Consider the following 27,567-nt stretch of genomic DNA (forward strand, 5'->3'; position numbering starts at 1 on the left):
GAAGATAATTTAAATATGGAACAATCCTGTATTTTACGGGATGGGTGGCAAACCTAACTGTGAATACTAGCTTCCTAGAACTTCACTGTTATTGACATTTTTATCCTTTGAATTAACTACCCAATCTTTACATGCACAAAATGCACAAAACACTCATGTGTTGTCACAAAGATGCAAATTATATATAATATCGAATCACCTCTGAAAGTTGAAGGCCACATAACCAATTTCTCTCTTTTTAGACGTTGAGCTCACCGACTTTCTTGTGCTTTCCACTTTCAAGTTTCCTGTGAACTTCACATCAAACGGATGTAGTCCTGTGCACAAGCTTTGAAGTTGCTGGGCAGAGCTGAGCTCTGCAATCCCCTTATGTTGGCGCCGGTAAAAAGCTGCCATGCTAAAAGAGTCAAAAGACCACAGGGAACAGACAGAGAACTCGACCCACTCCACCCTACCTGTGCACAGAATGAAGTCTCTACCTTTGAAACATATTCCACTCTTGATAATAGTGTTTCAGTGCTGTTGTCAATATTATTAGCCATGAGTTGCAGATTTAAGGGATGTGGATATGTGTCTGGATTTGGGCATTTCAAGGTTTCAATTGGCCAGAATCACTTATTACCTTTAAAAGGAGGCCTGGGATTCTTTGTGGATTCCCAAGATGCAAGGAAGAGACAGGAGTTCTGTTCCAAAGCCTCGTAAATGACTAACAATGCATTTTAAGGCATAATTTGCGTGCTCCTGACTGGCTGTTCAAGCATTGTGCTGCCTTCAAATACACTGTTTTGGTCAAATTGTAAAGCAGCATTGCATAAAATTCAATCTAATTAAAAATGTATTACTTTATCAAATATTTGTGTGTGCTATGTATTTTTATGCTTATTAAAGTAGCTGTTAGCTTAGCAACATGCTAACATCAAACTCTATTTGAATTAGTGGGCAAAGTTGCTGTATATATGTCGAGTGTTCCAGTTCAGTAAGGATACGGCCTATATAGGCAGTAAAGCAAGCAGCTCACTGGGTTTTTGAACAGAGCTACTGTAAAATGTGCCATATGGTATCATGTAAAAACATTTAAGGCAAAGCTGTCTCTGGAACAGCAATGTCACTGGATCAAACAAATAAATTCTATATCTATCTATCATTAATTCGTTCATTCACTCGTTCGTTCGTTTGTTTGCTGGTTCGTGATTTAAACACCTGTCTCTGCAATCTTTTGCATTCCAGGTTTTATTATCATATAAGAACTTTGAGTCACTGATGTATTTAATTAAGTGCTAACCGAATGTTTATTCTTAACTTAATGTACATCCATTCAGAGTTGGATGAGAGTTGGTATTCATTATTACGACATGTAATGCATTTAAGTTGGAAACAAAATACGTAAGAAGCCAAACTTGAACAAATACACAATGAACGATAGCAAAAGCTCTTTTTGTTGTACCTGCAGATAAGCACAAGTGCATCACCCCTGCATCACTTTAACATGACCTATATTATTTATTAATGCATGGTATCTATATACTTAAACTTATCTATAAATCTTGTAACAAACCATGAAGGGTGAGTCATTAGTTGACTGTCGTGTAAAACAAATTAATACTATTAACATAAAGCACTGGAATTGAAATAACTTTCCATCATCTTTCAAGTCGACATGCCCCCTCCAGTGTCGCAATTTGGGTATCATCTAGAATTCCGAGTTTCCCACTTGTAAATACGACTTTGCTTGGTCATTCGTGTGCTCAGAACTTGTAATTACAATATTTCCGATTCCACTTGAAGTCTGCAAGAGTTCTAGATTTTTGCACAAGTTTCCAAGTTGGAAGTCTGACTTCAAGTGCCGTTCTGGTACTTTTTTCAAGTCAGAAGTTGGAAATTCCGACTTTCTGAGTTGAACAGAACCAAAGTCTTTGTAGCAAGTCAGTCCACTGTTGGCCATCTTTGGACCGCTCACTGGAAGCTATTTCCAGTCATGAAAGTGCAGCTCCTATCTACTTGAATGGGGGAACAACAAAATCTCCAAAACGGTTGGTCAAGATTACGACCAAAAAACATATTTCAAATCGGCAGTAACATCTGACAATACTGGAATCATAAATTGTGATTCTTTACCTCAGATTATACTAAAAAAATTCAATTTTCCCATCTTGTATAACTAATTTGCATGCGTGTGTTCGAATTAATTGACAGGCGATGTCTGTATCTAAAAGGTGATTGGCTCTTATCTGTAAGGCGGGACTTTCTACATCCATTGATTATTGGGAGTTCCAGTTTCTCCCATTCATTTTAACAGAAGTGGCCCGTCTCTGCTAAATAATCTCTGATAGAACAGTCATTACCACTTTTTATTTTTAGCCAAGGTTAGACATATGTGCTCCTTTGTTTTACCACTTTTAAGTATCTTGGAAAATTAAAAAGTGTAAAGACACCATAACATATCTGCACACATTTTATATTATATGAGAAGGCACACTAAGGCACGTGCCCACGTTAATGACGTCATTAATGGGGGTCATTGTAGACGTGACAGGCCACCACGCAGCGGACACTAGGACCCAGGAATGCCGAAGTGTTTTATCTCCTCATCCATTTCCATTCCCCTCATTTATTCAGTAGATCCACAGAGCGCAGCACACCACAATTACTCACAAACAGTTTCAAGCCGAAACATATCCAGTGTCCAGGGACAAAATGGTGAGGAGTGAGAAACAACAAAGAGACGTAAAGACTGAAGACTTATTTCTGGAGTCCGAAACATCTTTGGATCAGCAAGATTTTGAGATGTCTATTTGCCCTTTCAATGACGTCTTCAACTCCTCAGACTCTTCCATGATAAACACTTTTCTGAAAAACGTCCAAGTTTTATTGGAAGCGGCCAGTTACATTGAGAGCGCCGAAAGGAAAGATGGAAGTAAGTGAAATTACGGTGCACGTGCGATTGTTTTTGACTCTTTTGCGTTATGCAGAGAAACTGTTTCATTGTCAATAGACTCAGACAACAAAGGGATTGAGCTCAACGAACCATCAGCCAAGTAGACAAGGAACATGTGCAATGTGGCACAATATGCCATGCACTACAGCCCCAATGCAGACTATGATGTTAAGAGATCGGGTTTCTATGCTAAAGAGGAGACCTTTTCATATTTAAAGGTGTTATAACATGCGTATAAGCACCTAATGGATTAACTTTTAAAGTGTTAGTTTGATCGTATGGTTAAATTCTGATCAGTTAATGCACAAAGTGAAAAATTGCACATTTTAGATGTCTATATATTTAATTTCATATGCCAGGGGTACAAAAGCAGCAAATAATTCCCTCTGCAGCGCAGTTAATGCTGACTGTCCCGAGCTGGCATATACTGTCATATGGGGCCATTCAAAGTCTGGCATTGTTCACCAGTGAAACCAGGCTGTTTGTTCCATCTTTCTCTATAAACAAGTAAATAAATAAATAAATAAACAGCTCTGACTGGCACAAAACACAAGCTGACGTCATCTTTTACTGTAGTGAACAGTGTTTTGCATCTCTTAATTTTCCATTCTCTATCAGCAAGTATAAAAATGTATGTATTTTGATCTGTCAAAGATAATGAAATGATGAATACCAATAAATAAAAGCAATGAAACATGCGGCTTTTTTTTTTTTTTTTTAATAAGTATTATAGTTTGCTTTGTCCAGGCCTAAAGTATGAGTGCAAAAACAGATAAACCCATAGAGAAAAGCAGTAATAAATGCTTATATTGCTGTTTTTATTCATATAAATGTGGTCATCGAGGCCAATATAAAACTGATGTTGTCCAACTGAGTATGATGGTTTGTTGATAAAGCACTTAGGGAACAATAGATTTAGATCATGTTTAGCCAAGCCGCTCATCTAAATCATCCATTTTTTTTCTCTCTCTCTCGCTTTTATTTGCGTTAATTGCAATTTTAAAGACCCGCATCATACAAGAAAATGTGAATTTTGATATGCAGACCGCAGACGTCTACTTCAAAAGTTTCCCAGTGTTGCCTTCCTGTTTCTTAGGGGGGTGTTCACATGACATCCACATGGCGCATTCTGCGCTGCTCTGATTGGCCAGAGCTTGTTGCGTTGGCCAACGATCATGGGTCTCTGACCAATCACAGCTCGGTGGTGCTGTGATGTCATATGTTGCTGGGCGTGGCTTGAGCGTGACTGAAAGTGAGGGGTTGTGGGACTTAAAGTGTAGCCAAACAGGGAAATAGCCGTAAAAAAGACGTATTTTGTAAACGTCACCGGGTTATCACGCATATCTGAACACATCTAACGCAAAAGTAGGGACTTCCAGGCTTGGCAAAGTCCTGGAAGTTTTGCATAGTGAATAAAATTTTCATATGTATACTTTCATTGGTTAGACATTAGCACAAAAACCCTGAATTTAGCGCTTTAGATGCAATAGATAGACAATCGAAATGACATAAACATCAAAGATGGTGTTTAAATATGCTCCGCTTGCTGACTGGGCTTTAAATTCGCTTTCCCTTCTCGAGTTCAAGGGCCGGTTATGTGAGGAACTACATTTCCCATAATGCCGTGTTTTGGTCTCTATCCGCTCAGCTGTTAAAACAGTAGGTAAACAAACGGGGAGAGGAGAAGACAGCGCAAGCACCAGGGACTAAGCAGGCTGGGCTCTCGGGGACTCTTTTGTACCTGTTTTTTTATTCATTTTGTATACTTTGTAGTAGATTGTTTTCCTGAAGCACTTTTGATATTACGACATCTGAGATTTTATTTCTGTCAAATTGGACAGAATTTGATGTTACTAGCTTGCTAACGCTGTAGGAAATATCTCTAGTCTGCGATAAAGCAAACTGAAACAAAACCACATAGCAAGTGAAGCATCCGAGGAATATTCAATGCTACGCTTTCAGCCGTTTTCATAGCGATAGTTGTCACCGTGATCACATATCAGACTCTCTAGATTAATTAAAAGGATGACTGCTGTGCTCAATATCCAGAGGTTACTGGAAGCAGCTGAATTTATAGAAAGGAGAGACAGAGGTACAGTTTTGATGGTTATAAATCACCTTTGTATCATTTCAAATGCCGCGTCTTTAAGATCAGAGTGTGTATTGCTGTTAAAGGGCCCGTGACTGATGTGTGATCAGAAGTGTGACACTTTTCTGCGGTGTCTTTTTCAGAATGTGAACACGGATATGCCTCGACCTTTCCGTCTATTCAGCACTCCAGCTACCAGAGACAAAGGAAATTCCGAAATAAAAAGTTCAACAACAACAGCAACCTCAACAGGTAAGCACATGATGTGACTTCTTTTAACTTCCACTAGAGTTGATAAAAAACTGCTGGTGCAAAGCCAGAGAAAGACATATTTCATACTGCTATGACATCTGTCATTGGAAAATAGGGGCTTCAATTATTGCTACTGTTTATTATTATTTTTAATTATTGAATTATGAATTATTGCTACTTGTCATTATTGCTTCTGAAGCTTCTGGGTTGGTTTTGTGATGTTTAAAACGGCCTAAACTTTAAACTTGTTAACACTATGCATCAAGTCGGATGGGCTGAAAACACTGCAATATTGATATAATGTGTTATAAAATAGACCTTACAGCTTGTAAATGAAGCTGTATTATTTTATTTTGTTGCTGGATTTGTTTTGGGGGAGGGGAGCTCTCATCAGCTGATTGTCAAACGGGACTACTGCAGCGTTGAGGTTAGGGACCGTGTGAAAACTCACGTCCTGTTTTTGCTCTCGGACGTCATGGGGTTTCGTTTTGTTTGAACCGAAAGTCTACTAGCAGGCAATCACAAGACGTCCGTTTTAACTCTCTTCGATCAATAACCCGCTAAGTAACCCGTGAGATAATCAGTTAGCGCTTCTTCTTCTTATTTTTGTTTTTTCGAAAGTGATGTTAAATTTACCCCAGACCCTTGAACACACCGCTCTTATTTACAGCCACTGTTGTTTTCTTGCTGCCAACGTGAACAGCCTGAGGCATCTTTATTAAATTATGTCTTTTCGTTATCCCACTTCAGAAACAAGTATTTTGTTTCCCTTTTGTCTAAATGTCGATAAAATAGTTGTTTTCTAACGAAAACCGCGTAACATGCGTTTTAATCCGTCTATAAAAAGATGCATCACGTTGTTGCTTGAGGTTACCTATTTTTGTTTATGATATAGAATATATTTAAATGCTTTAATTATAGAATATCTAGATATCTACTTTTCAACTAAACAATGAGTTAATCTGACAAACGATATTTGTTTAAAAGGCATTTGTATGTTTTCATATAAATAAGGCTGTCTGTGTAGACAGCATTTTTGAACATCTCCAAAACCTAGTGAGCTGCCTATCTAGACAGCATTTTTGAGCATCTCAACCTAGTGAGCTGCCTATCTAGACAGCATTTTTGAACATCTCCAAAACATAGTGAGCTGCCTATCTAGACAGCATTTTTGAGCATCTCAACCTAGTGAGCTGCCTATCTTGACAGCATTTTTGAGCATCTCAAAACCTAGTGAGCTGCCTATCTAGACAGCATTTTTGAGCATCTCAAAAACCTAGTGAGCTGCCTATCTAGACAGCATTTTTGAGCATCTCAAAAACCTAGTGAGCTGCCTATCTAGACAGCATTTTTGAGCATCTCAAAAACCTAGTGAGCTGCCTATCTAGACAGCATTTTTGAGCATCTCAAAAACCTAGTGAGCTGCCTATCTAGACAGCATTTTTGAGCATCTCAAAGCCTAGTGAGATGCCTATCTAGACAGCATTTTTGAGCATTTCAAAGCCTAGTGAGCTGCCTAACTAGACAGCATTTTTGAGCATTTCAAAGCCTAGTGAGCTGCCTATCTAGACAGCATTTTTGAGCATTTCAAAGCCTAGTGAGCTGCCTATCTAGACAGCATTTTTGAGCATCTCAAAACCTAGTAAGCTGCCTATCTAGACAGCATTTTTGAGCATCTCAGCCTAGTGAGCTGCCTATCTAGACAGCATTTTTGAACATCTCAAAAACCTAGTGAGCTGCCTATCTAGACAGCATTTTTGAGCATCTCAACCAAGTGAGCTGCCTATCTAGACAGCATTTTTGAACATCTCAAAAACCTAGTGAGCTGCCTATCAGCATTTTTGAGCATCTCAACCAAGTGAGCTGCCTATCAGCATTTTTGAGCATCTCAACCAAGTGAGCTGCCTATCTAGACAGCATTTTTGAGCATCTCAAAACCTGTCCATCTGAAAACACAGCCATACCATTCCTTTTTTTTTCACCTGCCTCTTTGTCCCTTGTTGCATTCCTCCTCCCTTCTTGAACCCACACACATCCTCCAGTGCAGAAACGGCAATCCCATCAGGTCAGCGACAGGGTGCCTGAAAACACGCTTCTGGTATTAATAGTCACCAATAAAGAGAAGTGGTCACATGACTCATGGAGAAACAGGGCCCTACTGCGGCCGCATCGTGCTACCCCTGCAATGGCATTGCTGTGCACGGTTCGGCCGGCCAGTTAGAGCTTTGGAAAAGCTTTCAGCAGAACCTTTTAGAGGAATGGCTGATTCACTTTACAATAACATAACACTGGCTCGTGCTCTCAGAGAGAGAGAGCAAGAGAGAGAGAGAGAGAGCGGCCACTGGTACTCACTCATTGAACGAAAAGGAGAGCTCTCTCACGTGCTGAGATATAGGCAGGTCATTGTGCTCCCCTTCTTGGCTCTCCACACTTCATTTCTCAGTTTTTTTTTTGTTGTTGCAGTAAACAAAGAGTTGCAGTGACATGTGGGTCATTTAGAGGAGTCTTAATAATTCCTACTGGAGCTACTGGATTGGTTGCAAAGGGTGGGCTGGTTCATCCCCCAATAAAGATTAATTAGTAAATCCATTGGAACCTATAAAGACGCATAGACTTGTTCGTTACGAGCGGCTGGGCTTGTTCACTCGGATGACCTCTGATCTTACAGTGAGAGCTGACTTTTAATTCAGGAGCTAAGTGCTCAAGAAATGAGCTAACAGTATGTTTATGATGTGGGTTATGATAAAAACGTTTAGTGCACTTAATTCCTCAAAGACCCACAAACACAAATAATAAGTTATGTTTGTTCATTCTTTCATTTTTGTTTTATAGGTCTACACACAATGAGCTGGAGAAAAATCGGTAAGTACAATTTATATATATATAGTATCCAGTATTGAATGGGGGTGGGAATCAGCGAGAGCGAATTATATAGATATCTGGGTCGCGATATGATAATATTGTTGCAGTATTGTGAGGTAAAATATATCAATAGAGCAAAACAGTGCCTGCCACTTTTTCACCCCTCTTGGTTTTGTAAGGACTTTTCCCATTCTTCCATACAGATTTGATTAAATCCTTCATAAGAGTTGTTAGAGATGAAGCAAACAAACCATGTCTGAGGTGTCTTTCTTTAAAAGTTTATGTTATTGTTGAAAATTAAGTTGCCTGTGGAAAAATGAATGGAACTCCCCCTCTAGTACTAGTGGGGACCTCTAGAACTAAAGCTAATTCTAAAATGCACAAAAAAAAAAAAAAAAAAGTAAACCTAAATAACACAAACAGTTATAAGACTACTGAAAAATGTTGTCCTCAACCCTTTCCATCCAGCAACAGGTATCTAAAAGTAAAAGCAAGAGGTGGCCCAATTCTGCTAATCTAAGGGAATTCCCTCTTATCCCCTCACACCGCTCCTTGATCCTTCACAACTACCATTGCCACAGTTTCAGATTACTACCCAGAGCACAGGGAGAGGGCAGAAACCAGAGTCTCACTGTTCATGTCCTTTGTAAAGAGTATTGTACAATGTCAGTTGCATAACAGGAAGACAAAATGTAGAGTGGATGTGTGTGTGTCTACCAGTGATGTACTGTACGTTCTAGTTGCTTGAATGTTCAGCATGTAGTGCTGGAGTTATGCGTTTGAGACTAAAGTCTCTCGAGTGCTTATCTGATCAACATTAAACACCGACAGTGAGGGGCCTGTTGTTTAGGATCTGTGCACGCAAATAGGGGAAGCTCCACTTCAAAGATTCCAAAGAACTCTGTCTAGACTAAAATGAACTCCTTTGTGACCCTCTATCTGAAGACCTGGAGCTCAGTTCAATTAACTTTTATTAAGCATGGCCCACTCATGCCTGTTTGCTTGCCAATCATCTGGGATGGGACAGGATGGGTGAGACAGGAAACATGTGCCCAGGGTTGGACGAAATGGATGAACACTTACAATCAAGTTGCTTTTACTCATTGATGGAACAAAACACAAGCACTTCTAGTAAAGGATGTTTTAAATAAACCACGTGTGTGTGTGTGTGTGTGTGTGTGTGTGCATATGTGTAAGTATACTCAAACCCATCTCCTCCCAAGCCGACTGGGTTTCTCAGATAATGTCCACCCATGTGAGAAGTTGTCAGTGTGGCGGTGTGGAGTTGTGTGGGTTTGGGGCAGATAAAGAGGACAGGGCTAGTTGAACAACCCTCAGTGTTAGCGCAAACAAATATTACACAACACAAGATGACGGGTCAGCAGACACACCCAGCACCAAAATGCCCCTGACTCCATGTACCTATTAGAGAAGTTCATTATTTAGAATTTCTATTTCTGTAGCTAAAACAACTCGGAACGACCTACAACACTTTGAAATGCATTTTTAGCTTGTTGCCACAACATGTCAGGCCACCTGGAGGCACAATGGGATTCCTTGTCGCCATGGCCTTACTGCAGCCCTGGTTGGCAACCAGTGGCCATTTTGTGTCTGTCAGGCATCACATACACTGAGTTCACCCGAGATGTGATGCCAGATAGCTACAGTGTTTTTGTGCATCAGAAAGGAAGAGGAAGAAGATGAAATCCTTGTGACCGCATTCTTGCCTCTTGCAAGCCACAACACACACAGAAAACACACACATACGCAGATAGCACATACATGCACTCAGTCAAGCATGCCGCTGTTTGATCTTGTGATGTCTTTGAACAGATGTGGTGAACCTCAGCTTCCTAAATTTGGGTTGCATGTTGCAAGCTTAAAAATAACAATGTGTTGCAGTTGGCAAATTTTCTAGTAAACTGCCAAGTTCTACATGATTTCATTTCCAATTACGGTTGTTATGTGGTTGTTAATTATTAGCTGTATGAGAGTGAAGGTGTTTGGTTGTGTGTTAAGCTTCTTGTTGTGGTTGTGTGGGCCGAAGTGCATTTGACAGTTGGAATGCAAAGGCTCAGAAATAAATCTGCCAAGCTGGTTTACTGAAAATAGTCTGCCAGCTCTAAGAAAAGCTCTTTTGAGAATATAGAGGAGCACGGGCAAGTTGACTGCAACATCCTTCCGCCCTCGAAAAGAATCATGAGTCCTCCCTGTGTGCTAAGGCAGTACAGAGGAAGCTGGAGTCAGAACGTTCCCCTTTCTGGGTTTCCAGAATTCCCAGGGGAACTAGAACTGGCTGTTCTCTTCAACTTGATATCTGAAAATTGTTCTTGGCTGGCAAAAGCAGCTTAAGAGGCATGATCTTTGGTCCAATAAGCAAGTGCATACAGACCTGCACATGTGCTAGGGCATTGTAGACTCACTCACATTCTGTAAGTTTGACAAAGGTCTGGCAGTTTTGGTTAAGTCAGAAAGCAAGGACACAAACTCCTATGACAGTCGTCTTTCAGGACTCAGTCAGAAGAGTATAGCAGAGGACATTTGAGAATTGAAGGTCACTAGTGCTCTGCCTTGCCCCACATGTACTGTGTGTTCTGTAAAAACACCCTGTTTCATTGCATTCAGGGACGACATCTCCTTGCAAATGCAACACCCATGGCAACTGGTAAAAATGGATACAAAGACAACACACAAACAGACCCACATCCTTGATGACACCATGAAGCTTGTTTGCTACACAACCACACCCAACATATTTCAACTTCTCTTTACTAGTTTTGTGCAAGCCAATTCAACAATTACAAGCTCAGCATCAATTTAAGTAGGAAGCAATCAATATAATGTACCTGAATAGAATAGGCAGTTGAACACTATGAGCAACACCCTTAAAACCTGAAGTTTGTATAGCTAGACGTCTGTCCCGTGTCAAAATTTGACGCTATAGGTTTGTGGGCCTACCAATGCTGTAACCAAAAATTCAAGGTTGGCGTGACCAAATTTTATAGCTTAAAGCTTGATCACTTTTTCCTTTCCTGGGGTGCAGTACAGGTATCTTAATGGGAATCTGCATGATCAGGAATTTTGCCTGATGGACTTCTGGTGGTGAAGAAATTTCCAGATGCACATTTTGCTTTGACACATGAATTTGCAGCGATGACCAATAGGAAGTTTCTTGATTTGTACAAAGCTACACTGAATATTCACAGTGGACGAGGAAATCATTTTAGTAGTGAGTTTCTTAATAATTTTACTCTTAGAGGATAAAGTGCAGTATTAAAAAGAGACTGCATGGCAAGTAGCTTATGCAGGTTTTAAACTCTAAACACCTTCCCACTCCATATTCGCTTGTGGAAGTTTTCCATGCAAAGGTAAATGTGACCAAGCCTTAATGCAGGGCTATTCAGTTCTGTTCCTGGAGGCCTACTGTATACAGTAGTTCCAACCCTGCTCTTACACAACTGCCTTTAATTTTCAAGTATTCCTGAAGTTCTTGATTAGCGGGTTCAGGTGTGTTTGATTAGGGTTGGAGCTAAACTATGCAAGACTGTGGCCCCCAAGAAATTGTATTGAATAGCCCTGGCTGAAGGATGGGCCTTTGAAAAACAAGTACTGGTCGACCACTAATTAAAATATTGTTAGGGACATCCATCAATGTATGTGGTGGTTACGTCCCTAGGGCTTACCACAGAACTACAGATTTGAGTTCTGTTATCATAGGGAAACACTGTAGCAAGCTGGACAAACGCTGTGTCTCATTTCGAAGGCTGCATGCTAGGTAGGTTGTGTCCTTTGAAGGCTGCAGTATACCGAGTGTCCTCTAAACAAGCCTCGTTTAAACGAGACGGCCTTCGTAGGACAAATGGAAACAGAATGTATCATGGTTGCTATGACGGCACACCACTCTTTAACAAGCGCGAGCGCTTTGAGTGAGAAGGGAACAAAGTCCCCTTTCAAGGGAATGTATGAGGTAAATTTTAGGAGAGTTATAAAGATGTAAAGAGAAAATAAAATAGATTTTACAGGTGTACTTTTAGTCTAATACTTTAATTATATATTAATATAATTATACATATTATATACTGTGCACCCATCTACTGAACTACTTCAACTTGGGAAATAACTTTACTTGTGTTTGAACATATTTACGGGCAAATTGGCATCATTTTTTGTTTTTTGACATTTCCGTTGAAGCAAATAATTGTGGGTTGTGAGTGCCCACAAAGGATAAACCTCATGCATCCTCCGAATTCCCGTGAAAGAAGGTCGCATTGGAAGACTGTATTCGAAGTGTCCTACTCGCTTTTCTGAAACGAGACAGCCTTGATGACGTATGCGGCTGACAAATGCGACCTCCAGAGGACGGAGCCTTCCAAACGAGACACGGCCAAAGCCTGCCACTCAAACATCTGAGCACCTGAAGGTCGTTCAATCATAACCAGCCCCATTGATCTGCACTCATGTTCCCTTGCTTTGTGTGCCATGGCCTTTGATCTGATTACGGAAGAGTTCTACGCTTGTTAGCCCATTCACTGCCATTATGTGTATTTTTTTTGTGTTCGGATTAGGTGTCCTTATGGGGAAGTAAAGCTTCTCTTGAGTGGATTTTTAGAGAGAGTGGTGCAATCCAAACATCTGGTGACATCTGTTTTCTCATTTTGTCCCTTTTATTTTTGGGATTATCCCACATTTATTAGATTACAACCCCAACACGTTCACAACCTTCTGGCCAATTGAAACGTACTATACAGAAAATTGTACAGTAACAAAATCTGTGTTTTCTATGTGCACAATCATCTGCAGGGGCTTTAGGGATGGGGGCAGCGATCACATGAACACACGCACAAACTCTGGGCATGTGAGTAGGGTCTGCTGGTCTGGGCTGTGTGGAGCAGATTACAGCTCAGCATGTGTGAATTAATCCATGTGTTACTGATGGGCCAGTGCAGGTCTTGCTTCACCACAGCTGTTACTGTCGGAGTGTGTACGTGATTCTTTATTTCCCTGTAGTCTGTAGCCATCACTCTACCTGTAGCATTTAACCTGGAATGCAACAAGGGTATTTTGTAGGACCGTTGTAGATCTCAATCTGTCTGTTTGTACCTCCCTCGCTCTATCTGTTTTTCTTTCTCTCTCCCTCTCTTTTATGTGTCATGCAGTACAGTAAACTATCATTGGTTCACCCCATGCACCGCTCAAAGGTTTCATTGTTTGCAAGCATGTTTACATAGAGTGCTGTCACTGTGGCTGTCTGTACTGTCTTTCTGCCACTACCTTTTCCTCCTACCTCTTTATTCATCTTCCTCTCATTCTCTCCATCCTGACTACCCCCACCTTTTCTCCTTTATCTTCCTCCCTTTCTCTGCCCATGTTGAAAGGCTGCATTTTATTCCCAGTGTATGTTGCTTTTATGTTAGTGCATCTCTTTAAATGTCCAGTTTTCGGGCAGATTTCACGAGAAGGGAGGGCTAGCATAAATAATGACCCATCTGTGTGTTTGTGCAGTGGGGGAGGATGTTGCTCTCGTTTAATCTGAGAGCCGAGAGCTGCTTTGAGAACCGCTACAGCTCTGAGGGTGACACTTCCACATGCTCACTCATTATGACATCATAAAAGAGGCATGGAGATAGATCTTTAAATAAAACAAGGCTTAAAAAAGCTGGTAACCCAGATAAAGCTGTCAGTCCTGCTGTATTGATCAGCTCAGGATCAGGGCTTGAGAACCCAAAGCCTGTTCTTGCTCTGTAATCTATGCACTGGTGTGCAATAACCTGGCCATGTGAGGCAAGGGAGAAAAACGTACAAGAAGTGGAATCCATTGGAAACAACCCTCCCTCTTCAAGTATGCGCATGTACAGTACATGCATTGCTATATGTTGCATCCATGCCATCATATGCGACTGCTCCAGACTTCATCTGTATTGCATGCACGTGCTGCTATAAATACGTCCTCGCCCGTGGTACACGTTACATGTACGGCAGAGATGATGCACTGTGCGTGCTCACTTGAAGAATCAAAAGGTCTAAATAATGCTCCGAATGAACTATGCACACTCCCTATAAAGCTTGTTGTTTTGTGTGCATTTTCATATCAGTGCAAGACTACCAGTTTTTGCTTGCTGCACCGGCAGAGGTGTTGACTCTGTGTGAGAAAATGTGAGACTTCCTGCCACAGATGAAACCGCTGGTGTGTGTTTATATACATGCGTCATATACATAATATGTGCACTTTTGTCACAGTTTTTGCACCGAAATTTTGTGCAGTTTTGCACAATGCAATTAAGGAACTCGTTAGGAACGTGTCGACCGCCTCTTAACCTTGACATTAGTTATTAACATGTCAGGCCCATCACATCATGACAGTTCCATTCATTATACATTCATTATTTACCAATAAACCAAGCAGAATCTGGGGCAAGCATGTGTTTTCAACCCCTAATAAAACCCCCACCCTGGCAGAGCACATACTGTGTTTTTCACAGTCCTTTGGTTATCCATATTCTCAGATAAAGTGTTCATTTGTGTGTTCTTCTCAGACATTCCTTGTTTCCATACACAACCCCGTCCAGAGGTTACGCTAGAAAAAATCTTCATCTGTCACTCTGACAGACTGAGTTTTCCATCACGGTCTATTTTTATCCATAATACTTGTTTTCATTTCTTAAGTGTAGGGGCTACATTCAGGGGCATAGCATCCATTATAATGGTATACACATAACAGTGGATAAATAATAGATTTTTGACTCCCCAAGCGAGTTTGGTGAAACCAAGTAAAGTGTGCCTGATATCAACAAAGTGAAACAGATGACATACACACTTCTGAACCTCAATCTGTACTCCACTCAAATAACATAGAATTCTGCTCTTAACGTCATGTTTGCGGTTAGATCAGTAAATTCACAGTTGGATGTGGCAATTTTACACGCTTTTTGTTCTTTACATTTTTTGCGCTCTATTATCATGCAGTAATACACTGACGTAATGATTGATGTATGCAGTCTTGAAATCGGAGACCCTCCACTCAAACCCAACACAAGTGGTAGAGACGCATATTACCAGTTATAGTGATATACGGTGGTATCTGTGAAAATGATGGACAGCATTTTTAATTATCCGTCAATGATTAAAAAAATCTGTAAATGACAGAGTTTTAAGTAAATGCAACCCCTGACCCCGTCTAACAAAAGCAGAACCAAATGGTCAAATTGTAAATATGAAAACACTTGAAATGCTCTTGTGGTTTTGAATGTGCTTTGTATACAGACAGCCGCCAGATTTGGTGCAGGCAGGCGTAAGGTCACATGGAGCCACAAGACGGCATGAGGGGTGTTTGTGCAGACCACAAACACAGTGACTCTGTCTCTGAACCTACAAGAGCAAGAAATGACAAACCCTTTAAACATGTGCTTTTCACCAGCCAATAAAACCCTTTTCACCTTGTGGTATGGTTGTTTTGTTGAGATTAAGGTGAACAAAACTAAGCAAACCACTGGTATGTACGCTACAAAAGACGGTCTAAAGAGCACTTCCGTCTTTTCTTACTCTCTTGTCTGGCCTGTGGTCATAAATCTGGTGCTGCCATGTGCAGGAGGTAAAAGATCAGAAGATGTTGATGAGATATCTCCAATTGTTCATATTTATCTATCTGTCTATTGATTGTTCTATCGCTCTGTCTCTCTATCTGTATCTATCTCTATTGCTCTTGTATCGTTTTATCTCTCTGTCTATATCCATCGCTCTGTAAATCTCACTAAGGTTCCATCTATGCATCATTCGTTCTATCTGTCGTTATATCTGCCTGATTGTCTTTCTATCCTTCTATCAGATGTGGGCAATTTTGGTGCTTGTTTGTTTAAACGTATTCCCTATGATATTGTGTGTGCGTACGTGCGTGCATGCGCGCGTATGTGTAGACTGAGTCATTTAAAGTACATGCGAAGATGTTCACTGATTAAAAACTGTCTTGCCTGGGGTGTAAGAACAGGCCTGAACATGCTCAAACAGAAGAAGCATGTTGTTGAATTGAGTTATTATTATACATAGTATTGAGTTCTCTATATAACTAATGCAGAAGAGTTTACAACTCGCCCTATCTATCCATCTAAGCACAGATTTTCACACCCACGACTATCAGGGGTAACAAAGTGCAATCATGTACCATGCGTAAGTTCGTCGAAGCTCTGGCAAACATGTTATATAATGTTGCTGCATTTGGATAGTCGATTACGCCACAGGTTATTCATAGTAACTCAAACACACAAACAGAAACACACCTATACCATTTTTATGAACAACTTTTGTTTGTTTTTGTTTTGTAAATCCACCTTTCTTTATGTAATGGCCAAAGGACTTTTTTTAAGTGCCATAGAAACTAAAGTGTTTTGTTGCGTGACCTGCTATGATGTCATAGTTAGGTAAATATATGTTGTTTTATCATTTTGACTCCAAGACGACAAACATAGTGATTGTTGTTTGGCACGGACGCCGTCTGATGACTTAAACGATGACATTTATCATGCCACACACAGCCTAAAGCAAACACATGAACATGTACAGCCTTCCCAGCAAGCACTGCTGAGCGTGACGTGACACCATGTCTGTAGACTGATGATATCGGAGATGTTTCGGGATTGCGTGAGAAGTATTTTAAAGATATTTGGGTTTAATTTGGTTGCTATGTAAATAGGTTGTGGGGTGAGTTTGTGTAGACAAACTTGAAGTCTGTAACAGTTATAACTAGAGCTAAAAAACCTAAAAGACTCCCATAGTCATTAATGCACAATGTTGATCAATGAACGTACACACAGAGGCAGACAGTGGAACGTCTGCGATGGGTGTGTATGTGTAACGGGTGTTCTGATAACAGTGCCCTCCCGGTGGTGCTCAGACATAGTGATAAGGCTCATGATAAATCTGCCATTGTCACGGGGCAGACAGACAGTGTTTGTGTGAGTGTGAAAGGTACAGAGCAGCCATCTTCATTGCTGATAAGAATGAATGCCAACAGAATTAGGGTTGAAAAGCTTCAATAAGGCAATTAGAAGCACATTTGCTGATACCAATCACTCACACGCAAGCACTTTCTTGCCCATACTCTCATAGAATGCGTCTTTTAAAGGACATTCTTTGGGAGGAGAATTTTTCAGGTTATCTCCACTTCTGAATGGATACACCCTCAAGCACTTTGAGATCCTAAAGTGCTCTTTAAAGGGATATTTCCCAAAAAAATAAAAAAATAATTCTGTCAACATCATGTCGTTCAAAACACATATGACTTTCTGTCTTTTTCATTGCATCTTTTTCCTTGTAATGAAAGTGAATGAAGGCTGTCAGTCCTTATCATTCTGCCTAACATGTTCTTTTGTGTTCGGTGGAATAAAGGAAGTGATACATGTTTGAACAACATAGGGTGAGTAAATGATGACAGAATTTTTGCGTGAACAATCCCTAAGTAGTCTGTTGGATGTGCGGGTGTGCATGAGCACTTTGTGTTTAAGGTGGAGAACGCACTATTGTCTTTTCTTGTAAAATATTTTGTTTGCTGTAAATTTTCACCTCGAACGCATAAGCACAGAATGTTCGTTAGGGATTTTCAGGGCGTGTGTGTATATACACTACCGGTCAAAGTTTTGAAACACTTACTCATTCTTTATTATAATTTTTTCACATTTTATAATAATAGTAAAGTCATCAAAACTGTGGAATAACATAAATGGAACTATGGGAATTATGTTGTGACTAAACAAAATCCAAAATAAATCAAAACTGTGTTATATTTGAGCATCTTCAGAGTAGTCACCCTTTGTCTAGAATTTGCAGACATGTACTCTTGACATTTTCTCAAGCAACTTCTTGAGGTATCACCCTGGGATGCTTTTTAAACAGTATTGAAGGAGTTTCCATCTATGTTGGGCACTTATTGGCTGCTTTTCTTTATTATTTGGTCCAAGTCATCCATTTCAAAAACGTATTTTTTAATAAAATGTTAGTTTGATAATGAAATTAATATATGTCTATATTTTTGTCTACAAAACTCATTTCAAACATTTAAGCATACGCCTTCAGATCAAAAGATTAAGATCATAAGAAACATGTCAGTGAAGTGGCCACAAACGTTTGATCAGAAGTGTATGTATCAGGCTGACGCTTCTGTTTTCACGTGTCTTCAGGCGAGCCCATCTCCGTCTGTGTTTGGAGCGTTTGAAGACTCTCATCCCGCTGGGAACAGACAGCAGCCGTCACACCACACTTGGACTGCTCAACAAGGCCAAAGCACACATAAAGGTAAAAACACTCACACTTGTGCACATATACTTGTGATCCCATCGCCTCCCAGATACCTCCCATCGGGTTCTGTTGCTTCTAAATTAATGGTGCTGTAAGCGATTTTAGCCATTCTGGAATTTCAGCAAGTTGAGCTGTTGTGTTTGCCACACCCCCTCTTTCCAAAAAAAAAAAGAAAAAGAAAAGCCCTTCAAAGATACCAAATGAGCTTTATTGAGACCAACACAGAGCAGAAGCAGTTGTCAAAAACAACAGCAGCAAAATAGTGCCCTCAACTGACAACTGTTATAACCAACATGGCATAAAAATGGCATTAAGCCTCAATAATTCACGGGAACTGCAATACTATGAGAACACGCAAAATGATTGACAGGCAGAAAGTGCCAGAGACTGCGGCCCGCAGACACATATTTGTTTGCAGTCTAGAGCTGACACAGAGACCTTTGAGATATCTCACTACACTTATTTCATTAATACATTTCAGGGGGTAGAAACATTTTTTGCATACCTTTTCACAAAAAAATTGCTTACAGCACCTTTAAGCTAATTATATCAAAGCTAATTAGATTTTCAAAAAAGTGAAAGACAAAAATTTTTTTATATAGATAAGCCAATTACAATTGCTACACTTAAGGCTAGGATATACTTTGTTTTAAAAAAAAAAGTATACATAAAATATATTGTCATACTTCATGATATCGTAATTGGATTGTAACTGAAAAAGAGCCAGCGTGTCTGCGAGAGAAAGAATGAATGAAGCGGGTTCAGTTTTAACCTCTTTCACGCCTCATAGAAGTGGTTCTGATCACACTTCTGAAACGTCAATCTCAGATACCCTGTTTACATGTGGTATTAAGTTGCGTTCCGGGTAATCCGATCACAAATGGTCAGCGCTATATACAGGTATAATATGGGGTCTAAAACATTTTGTGATTGGATGACAAAAACCACATATAGAGGTAGTCAAAAGCGCATGTGACCGGGATGTGTCCCCCAGCAGTAAAGCACCACCCCTTACCTGTCAATCAACCGTTGCGCTAAAACCAGTGTTCATTTTTACACAGTTTTTTGTTTTAGTTTTTTGACAAAAATGTCCTTTTAAAATGAGTTGACGAAATATGTTTTGACATGTTATTTTCATTAAGTTTAGTCAGTTTTACTCTGTTTGATAGATTTATACTGTCCTTGTTGTGAAAAGCCTGCTCCTGAAATAATAATGAATAGAGTTAAGTATTAGCTACTTTTTAGTGGTTAGCCTACTGTATTCTAAATTCTTCATGCTCTAGAGTTTTTTACGGAAACTGCATGAGTTGTTACATTGCATATATGTTGTGGATATTGTGATTGAATCTCATGCATAAATAGGATGAGTTTGGATGATGTATTTACCCCGTTTAGAAGTAGTTCATTTTGCCAGTGTTAGCGCGATCAACTCTCGCAGCTCAAGCTTAGAAATCTGCAACGTAATGGATCACTGAATTAGATGAATTCATATCTAAAATAGTTTTCTATAAACAGATGGTTATCTAGATTTTTCTTCTGGTAATATCTTGTAGTATCATTGTAACCTCGTCATATTCTCATCAACTGTATGCTTTAATTATCGTCATGATGCACCTTTTTCATCTCGTCTTCCTTATCGTTGATGAAAAAAAAAATAGAGGAAAAGTGTTCCCAATTTGTTCACGTTTTCCTTGTCTTTATGACTTATTCACGGTTTAGTACCATGCAGTAACACACTGACATAGTGATTGATGCAAGTCGTCATGATAGCAGAGTCCCTCCTTCTAAATGCAAACCCAAGTGGTCACAGGAGATGCATGATAATACCAGGTGTAAACACTGTCATCAGATCATCTGAGACACATCTAAAAACCAGGTGTAAATGGGGTCAGAGTTTGTTCTTATTTAGACTATGTGCTTCTTTATTATTGGCATGTTGGACATATGTGCACTCAAATAGATGAGTAAAACTATCGATACATAAGTCAACAAGTGTTGATACAATATTGTGAGAAAAGGTAATGTGATATACCGATATATTATTATATTGGCACAGCCCTAACACGCATTGTGTACAAGATGTATCAGCATGTGGAAAACCAAAGTACACTGCCATTCAGAAGTTTGGGGTTACGTGACTGACATGTTTCTCATGATCTTAAAAACCTTTTGATCTGAAGGCGTATGCTTAAATGTTTGAAATGAGTTTTGTAGACAAAAATATAATTGGGCCACCATATTAATTTATATTAATACAAACCTAAAATTGTATGAAGAAGAAAAAAAAAAACATTTTTGAAATAGATGACTTGGACCGAATAATAATAACAATTATTTTCTCCCCAATTTTGGAATGCCAATTTTGGAATGCCAATTCCCAATGCGCTCTAAGTCCTCGTGGTGGCGTAGTGACTCGCCTCAATCCAGGTGGGGCGGAGACGAATCTCAGTTGCTTCCGCGTCTGAGACCGTCAATCTGCGCATCTTATCACGTGGCTTGTTGAGCATGTTACCGTGGAGACCTAGCGCGTGTGGCGGCTTCACGCTATTCTCCACGGCAACCACGCACAACTCACCACGTGCCCCACAGAGAGCGAGAACCACATTATAGCGACCACGAGGAGGTTACCCCATGTGACTCTACCCTCCCTAGCAACCGGGCCAATTTGGTTGCTTAGGAGACCTGGCTGGAGTCACTCAGCACACCCTGGATTCAAACTAGCAACTCCAGGTGTGATAGTCAGCGTCTTTACTTGCTGAGCTACCCAGGCCCCCCATAGATATCCCTTTTTGACATTTTAATTAAATTTTAATTTAGACTTTTATACCAGCCATTGCGCTGTCTAAGTGTTAGCAATGGCCATTGAAAAATCAATATTGGTTAGCCAAAACATCCATTTCCTGAATAGGTCTCCTGGATACAAAGAGGACATTTTCACATACATGTAATTTAAAAATCCACGACACATTAAAGAACACACAAATACCTGACAGCAGAGAGGAAGTGACAAACGAGTTTTGTAAAATCTCCCTCAACCACTATAGACAGAGGCTACCTATTGTTTAAAATATGTATGTGATAATTCCCCCTTTATTTGCAGCTTGCTTTTCATTCTGATGTCCTACTGGTTTTCCCCTCCATAACAGGTTAAGCTCTCCAAACCAGTTACAGTATGCGTGTGCCCATGTGTGTGCGTGTCTGTGGTTTTAGCTGGGGGTTATACTGTGCTCTAGTGTAATGTATTACGAAGTCAAAAGGGTCACGTGTGGAGGATTATTGATCTGAACTGGGTTCAAAACTGTAGTAAACAGCCAACAGTCATGAGCTTGACAAACCACACACACACACACACCCTTTAAGTCATGCCTCACCTTCATTTTTCCCTGCTTCATTTCTTAATAAAGGGTGTTTAAAATTCCATAGTAATTGTCATAGTGATGTCTGATTTGCGAGTGAATCATTCTTTTTGAGTCACTTCAATAATTTGGTGGAACCAGTTCAGCAATTGTTCAGAATAATTCACCAGTGAATTTGAATCATTTTTATAAATCCTTACAAACGACTGGAAAGCTCATGGAAATGTATTGGTCAAAAAAGTGTGTGAACCCTTCGAAAATGTTGTAGTGATGGATGTGTGTTTACTGATACAGAAGTTCAATAACAATGGATTACACTGTAAATTCTTGTGTATGTTGTTAGTGATTATCTGTAATGATCCATGAGTCACTGTTTCTTTGTCTTCTCATAGAAACTGGAGGAAGTGGAGCGTAAGTCTCAGTATCAGTTGGATAACTTGGAGCGAGAGCAGCGTCACCTCCGGAGGCGTCTGGACCTGCTGCGGGGTGGCGGGGGCGTGCTCGAGGGAGAGAGGTTACGCACTGACAGCGTAGGTTCCACCGTCTGCTCCGAGCGATCCGACCGCTTCGACTCAGACCAAGGTATGGGCTCTGCATTAAAGGAATATTCCAGGTTCAATACAAGTTCAGCTCAATCGACAGTATTTTGGCATAATATTGATTAATTTTGACTTCTTTAAAAAAAAAAAAAAAAGCAAAAATTGCGGTTCCTGTGAGGCACTGACAATGGAAGTGAACGGGGCCAATCCATAAATGTTAAAATACTCACCATTTCAAAAGTATAGCCACAAGATGTAAACAATATGCATGTTAACTTGCTAACCTTTTCTGTGTAAAGTTATAGCCAATTTTACATCTTCGTTGCGATGATGATGATGTAATGTCAACAAACCCTAAAACTAGGGATGTCACGATACAGATACTGGTATCTCAATCGGGTCTGATACCACACTCATGTACTTGTACTCGTGCTGGTAAAAATGCGATACCATCTGACGGATGAATGTCATTCCATAAGCATTCATTATTAAACAATTAAAATCACGCTATGTCCTAGTGAGATTATTTAACAGCAAAAGCTGCGATTGAACTGTATATTTAAACATTTGCCGCACGCTTCAAAGTGAATGTGTGGAGTCGGTGTTGTGCTGATATGAAAACAGAAAGTGCTCATACCTTTCAGAGCTCCTTGACCATACAAGGAACACACCGTCATGAGCATCACGTGGTCTGTTTGTAGCAGATGACAGTGAGCAGAGCGCTAATTCACTTTGCATCGTTAGGCACGTACAGACTACATATTTCTTTTTTTAAATAGCAGCCTTTTGCGGTTTAATAATCATTTTGATTCGTGTAACGACCAGCTTTTCTGGAGTGGGAAGCTGCTGTTGTAATGCAAGAGCTCCTTGGTCATAACAACACAGAAACACTTCAAAATAAAAGCTCAATTTAAACCCTCTAAAAATTGTCCCCATTCACTTCTGTTGTAAGTGCCTCAGTGTAACCTCAACTTTTGCTTTCTTTAATAATAAAATTATCAACATTATGCCACAAATGCTGTCGATTGAGCTTAACTTGTACTGAACCAGGAATTTTCCTTTAATCTAAATGCATACACACTAGTAATAGACTCAGATATCAGCCAGTATGAATCTGATACACAATACATCAAAAATGTTCTCTCTCTCTTTAGATACAGAAGAGATGGAGGTGGACGTGGAGGGCACAGAGTTCTCTCAAGGAGAGCTGGATAGCGTCAGCACAGCCAGCACCAGCGATCTGGACGACCACAGCAGTCTACAGAGCACTGCCAGCGATGAGGGCTACTCCTCCTGCAGCATCAAACTGGCCTTCAGCTCCTAAAACCAGCTCCACTTCACATGCACACGCACACACACACACACACACTATCCCAGCCCTCAAAATGAGTCCTGCCTCCTCGCCACCTATCCCTCCTTGACCAATCAGAGACTCTTATTTAAGTCTGGTGACCAGAACACAGCCCGCCTGCCCTGAGGAAAACGCCTGATTTGTTGTTTTATGTTCGTGAATGTATCCGATATTAAATGAATGAGATAGAAACAATCTGTGATTGTGATTAAAATAAGTTTTAAGATGGTTTTATCCCAGATGAAAGATTCTATGAAGCATTAAACTGATAATTGTCAGTATAGAAACCCCTTTTTTTCCCAAATGTAAAGCTGAATTGTATATATAAAAAAAAAAATATTTGTTGATTCTTTACATGAACGGGTTGTGAGCTGGTCACTAGTGAAACATTCGTCAAAACCTACGATTCATATCAACACAAGTAACCCCATAACTGGTTTTCTTTTCGTCTGGTATAATGTTTTTGTTTTTACATCGCTGCTCAACTGCGACAAAGACTGTAAATGGTGCTACGTGACAAAACCAACAAAGCAGAAAAATCTGCTGTGTTTCATCAAAGACAAAGGAAAAACAGCAATCCCATGGCTGTGGGAATATTGGTGCATTTAGAATGTGGAAATAATTTCCACGCAGCAGCTAAAACCAAGCGATCTTGCACTTGACTGCGTAGAGCACTCCATAGAACCGATGCCACGTCAGAGAATACCCACCCCCATGTTTACATAGATGTTTCTTCTGGCAGTAATAAGCAATAAAGTCCTATAGACAAAATCAACACATTAGCACTCCAACTTCTGAGACACAATCCTTGTGTCCGTCCAAAAGAGCAAAGCCAACTTGCTCGCTTTTGTACATAAATACAATAGTTTAATAAATTTAAAGTTAAAGTGAAAAACTGAGTTGAAAAGAAATGGTTGTTACCCATGGGTAGAACTATTGCCTCTGTTGCTGTATGTCTTGTGTTTTGTGCATTTTAAATGATATTTTTTGCAAAGATTGACTATCTTCCTCTGAAAGTCTTTCATGGTGGCATGGACAGTATTATTTGTTCATTATACTGGATGAAACGTCAGTTAGTTTCAATTCTGTGGCTGCCCGAGGAATTTGATGACTTTCTTGAAAAAAATGCAAATAAAGAACAAGAAAACCAACACGCTAAAGTACTTAAAATCGAACACACAAGAACAAACAACGGAACGAGTGAACGCCAAAGCGTGGACCTCTATTAAAGGCATGCAAACTTTAAAGTGGCACTCTTTATTTATACTATTTTGTTAATAATTTTATTTGTTTTAAAGCTGAAAGGCATTCCACTACTAGCAGGATTATTCTCATAAAACCGGTCAAGAAAATGTCCTGGTCACATTTAACCCTAAATAGTTAAAAATGAAAAAAAATATTAAAGTGAAGCTGACAGTTAGGACCATTACGATTGAATGCATTGTGACATCATTTTCAAGACTCTTACCCCCCAGTTCTCATTACCGTAATGCGTTCAGATGTTTTCTTTGACTATTCCCATTAAAATTTTCAGTGATGTTTCTCATTACCGTAACACTTTCATTTTTAAAGTATTACAGTAAAAAAGATGCTGTTGTACCATGATTTTTCAAATTAAAATACGCAAGGGAGTACTACAGTGATGTATAAACAATGAATATATCGCTTTTCCACATTGTGGTAATGAGAATATCGTAATGACCATCTTTTTTTGCATTGCGGTAATGAGAATGGCAAGGTAAAATGTGCGTAACTGTCATAAAATAGCGCCACAATGCAACAAATCTTAATGGCCCAAAAAAAATGTCTTTGCAAAATTGATTTCTTTTAATTTTGGAGTAAAATAGGACCAGGACATTTTCCTGACAGGTTTCGTGAGAATCGCGTGCCGTGGACATGGAGTGAGCGGCGCGTGTGTGGCAAAATCGGCACAAATTTGCGTCATGCTCATCGAACTCCTGCTTCCCGCTGTACTGTATGTTAACTCATTTTTTATTATTATTTCCTTTTGTGTGGGGTAAAAATAGCATTCAGATTTTAGCCACTTTCCTCAAGTCATATTTATTTTTACTCCTTGATCCGGTATCGGAGAAGAGGCTAAACGATTTCTTTCGTGAGATCTTTGACTGCATTCCCCTCACCGTTCTTTTAATGCTAAAGCTTGTGTATCTCTATTCCTATGTTCTTACTCGCAACGTCTGTGATTTCCCCCAAACGCAGAGCTGCTTTTTAGTGCGAATGAAAGCCAGGTCTGATCTGGAATTGTTCTGCCTGTGATGGAGCAGTTTGAACATCTGCTCGCTTTCCAGATACAGCGTCAACCAAATGCTATTGGCTGCTGAACGGCCCATATGTGTGGAGTAGTTGTACACCCTCCCATTGTTAAGAGAGTTTTAGTATTGATGTTTTAGACTGATGTGAACTTGTTGGTCATGAGGAGACATCTACACTGGACGGCCGGGTGTTCGAGTCTGAACGCGATGCTCTTAACACCAGGCCAAACCACAGAAGAACACCTCTCTCTTGTTGCTTCTTTTATTGTCACTCCTTTTCATTTATAATGTTTTGTTGGATTATAAATCTGCACTATTTAAAGCCAGGGCCCATACTGAGATGCCAGTACTTCTTTTGTTTATGATGAGAATGGCTCATCAATGTCTCTTTCAGGCCATTTTAAGACTTCCAAGAGATGTGGTGCTGGTCTGGGATCAGCTTTCCCACTAATCTCAGTCACTCCGATATGAGGAAATTAAGCTAAACTGATCCTGAAACAGCATCTATGTTTTGAGATGCATGGTGAATATGAGCCCTGTCGAGAGACTCGGGTAAAGGGGTCTATTAAAAGTAAAGCTTTTCCACCCAGGGTGAACAGAGGTCCTGTTGAACTTGTGGCCGTTCTTTGTAAACATTCACTCTGATTCTAGCTACAAGTTCAAATGCAATACATACAATAAACACCAAGATTGTCAAAAAAGACCTGAAATGCCTTGTGTCTCTCATTTGGTCCTAGAGTGATCTATAGCCTTTTAGAAAACAAAAAGTATCCACATAAACAGAACAAATTAATTATACAATATATCATCCTTCCACTAGAAGATATACACTGAAGCTAGGTGTAAAAGTGTTCTGAGTCTTGTACTAACCGTTCAGCATCCAGGGCCAGGCAATCCATTTTATTATTTAATCTAAAAATTTAAAGGGACAGTTCACCCAAAAATGAAAATTCTCTCATCATTTACTCACCCTCATGCCATCCAAGATGTGTATAACTTTCTTCTGCTGAACACAAATGAGAAGAACTTCTCAGCTCTGTAGGTCCATACAATGCAAGTGAATGGTGAAAAAAAATTTGAAGCTCCAAAAAGCACATAAAGGCTGCATAAAGTAATCCATAAGACTCCAGTGGTTTAATCCATGTCTTCTGAAGTGATATGATAGGTGTGTGTGAGAAACAGATCAATATTTAAGTCCTTTTTTTACTATAAATCTCCACTTTCACTTTCACATTCTTCTTTTGATTTTGGTGATTCCCAATCTTCGTGCATATTGACACCTACTGGACATGGAGGAGAATTTATAGTAAAAAAGAACTTAAATATTGACCTGTTTCTCACCTGCACCTATCATATCACTTCTGAAGACATGGATTAAACCACTGGAGTTTTAGGATTACTTTTATGTTGCCTTTATGTGCTTTTTAGAGCTTCAAAATTATGGTCACCATTCATTTGTATTGTATGGACTTACAGAGCTGAAATATTCAATAAATCTTATTTACTTATGCAAATACTTTTGAGACAGCAAGGTACTTTTTGAGTTGCACATTAAGATAATGCTTAATTTTAAAAAAACATTTGGCATTTCATAACATCATAAGCATTTATTAAACAAATTAATCT

General features: G+C 39.7%; 1 protein-coding gene across 2 annotated transcripts; it reads left to right on the top strand.

Moving 5' to 3' along the window:
- The first annotated feature begins 2,583 nt into the window (after window positions 1–2,583).
- Window positions 2,584–26,644, top strand: LOC127438367 (max-interacting protein 1-like). Of its 2 annotated transcripts, none has more exons than XM_051693906.1 (6): window positions 2,584–2,914; window positions 5,168–5,276; window positions 8,109–8,138; window positions 18,305–18,419; window positions 22,171–22,360; window positions 23,472–26,644. In XM_051693906.1, exons 1-6 carry the CDS (start codon window positions 2,695–2,697, stop codon window positions 23,639–23,641), a joined length of 834 nt encoding a protein of 277 aa, XP_051549866.1. In that variant the 5' UTR covers window positions 2,584–2,694; the 3' UTR covers window positions 23,642–26,644. The 2 variants fall into 2 exon arrangements, with proteins under 2 accessions (XP_051549866.1, XP_051549867.1); XM_051693907.1 differs by lacking the exon at window positions 2,584–2,914 and adding an exon at window positions 4,481–5,027.
- Window positions 26,645–27,567: the final 923 nt, after the last annotated feature.

Source organism: Myxocyprinus asiaticus, chromosome 49, assembly GCF_019703515.2.
Source record: "Myxocyprinus asiaticus isolate MX2 ecotype Aquarium Trade chromosome 49, UBuf_Myxa_2, whole genome shotgun sequence".
Lineage (NCBI taxonomy): Eukaryota > Metazoa > Chordata > Actinopteri > Cypriniformes > Catostomidae > Myxocyprinus > Myxocyprinus asiaticus.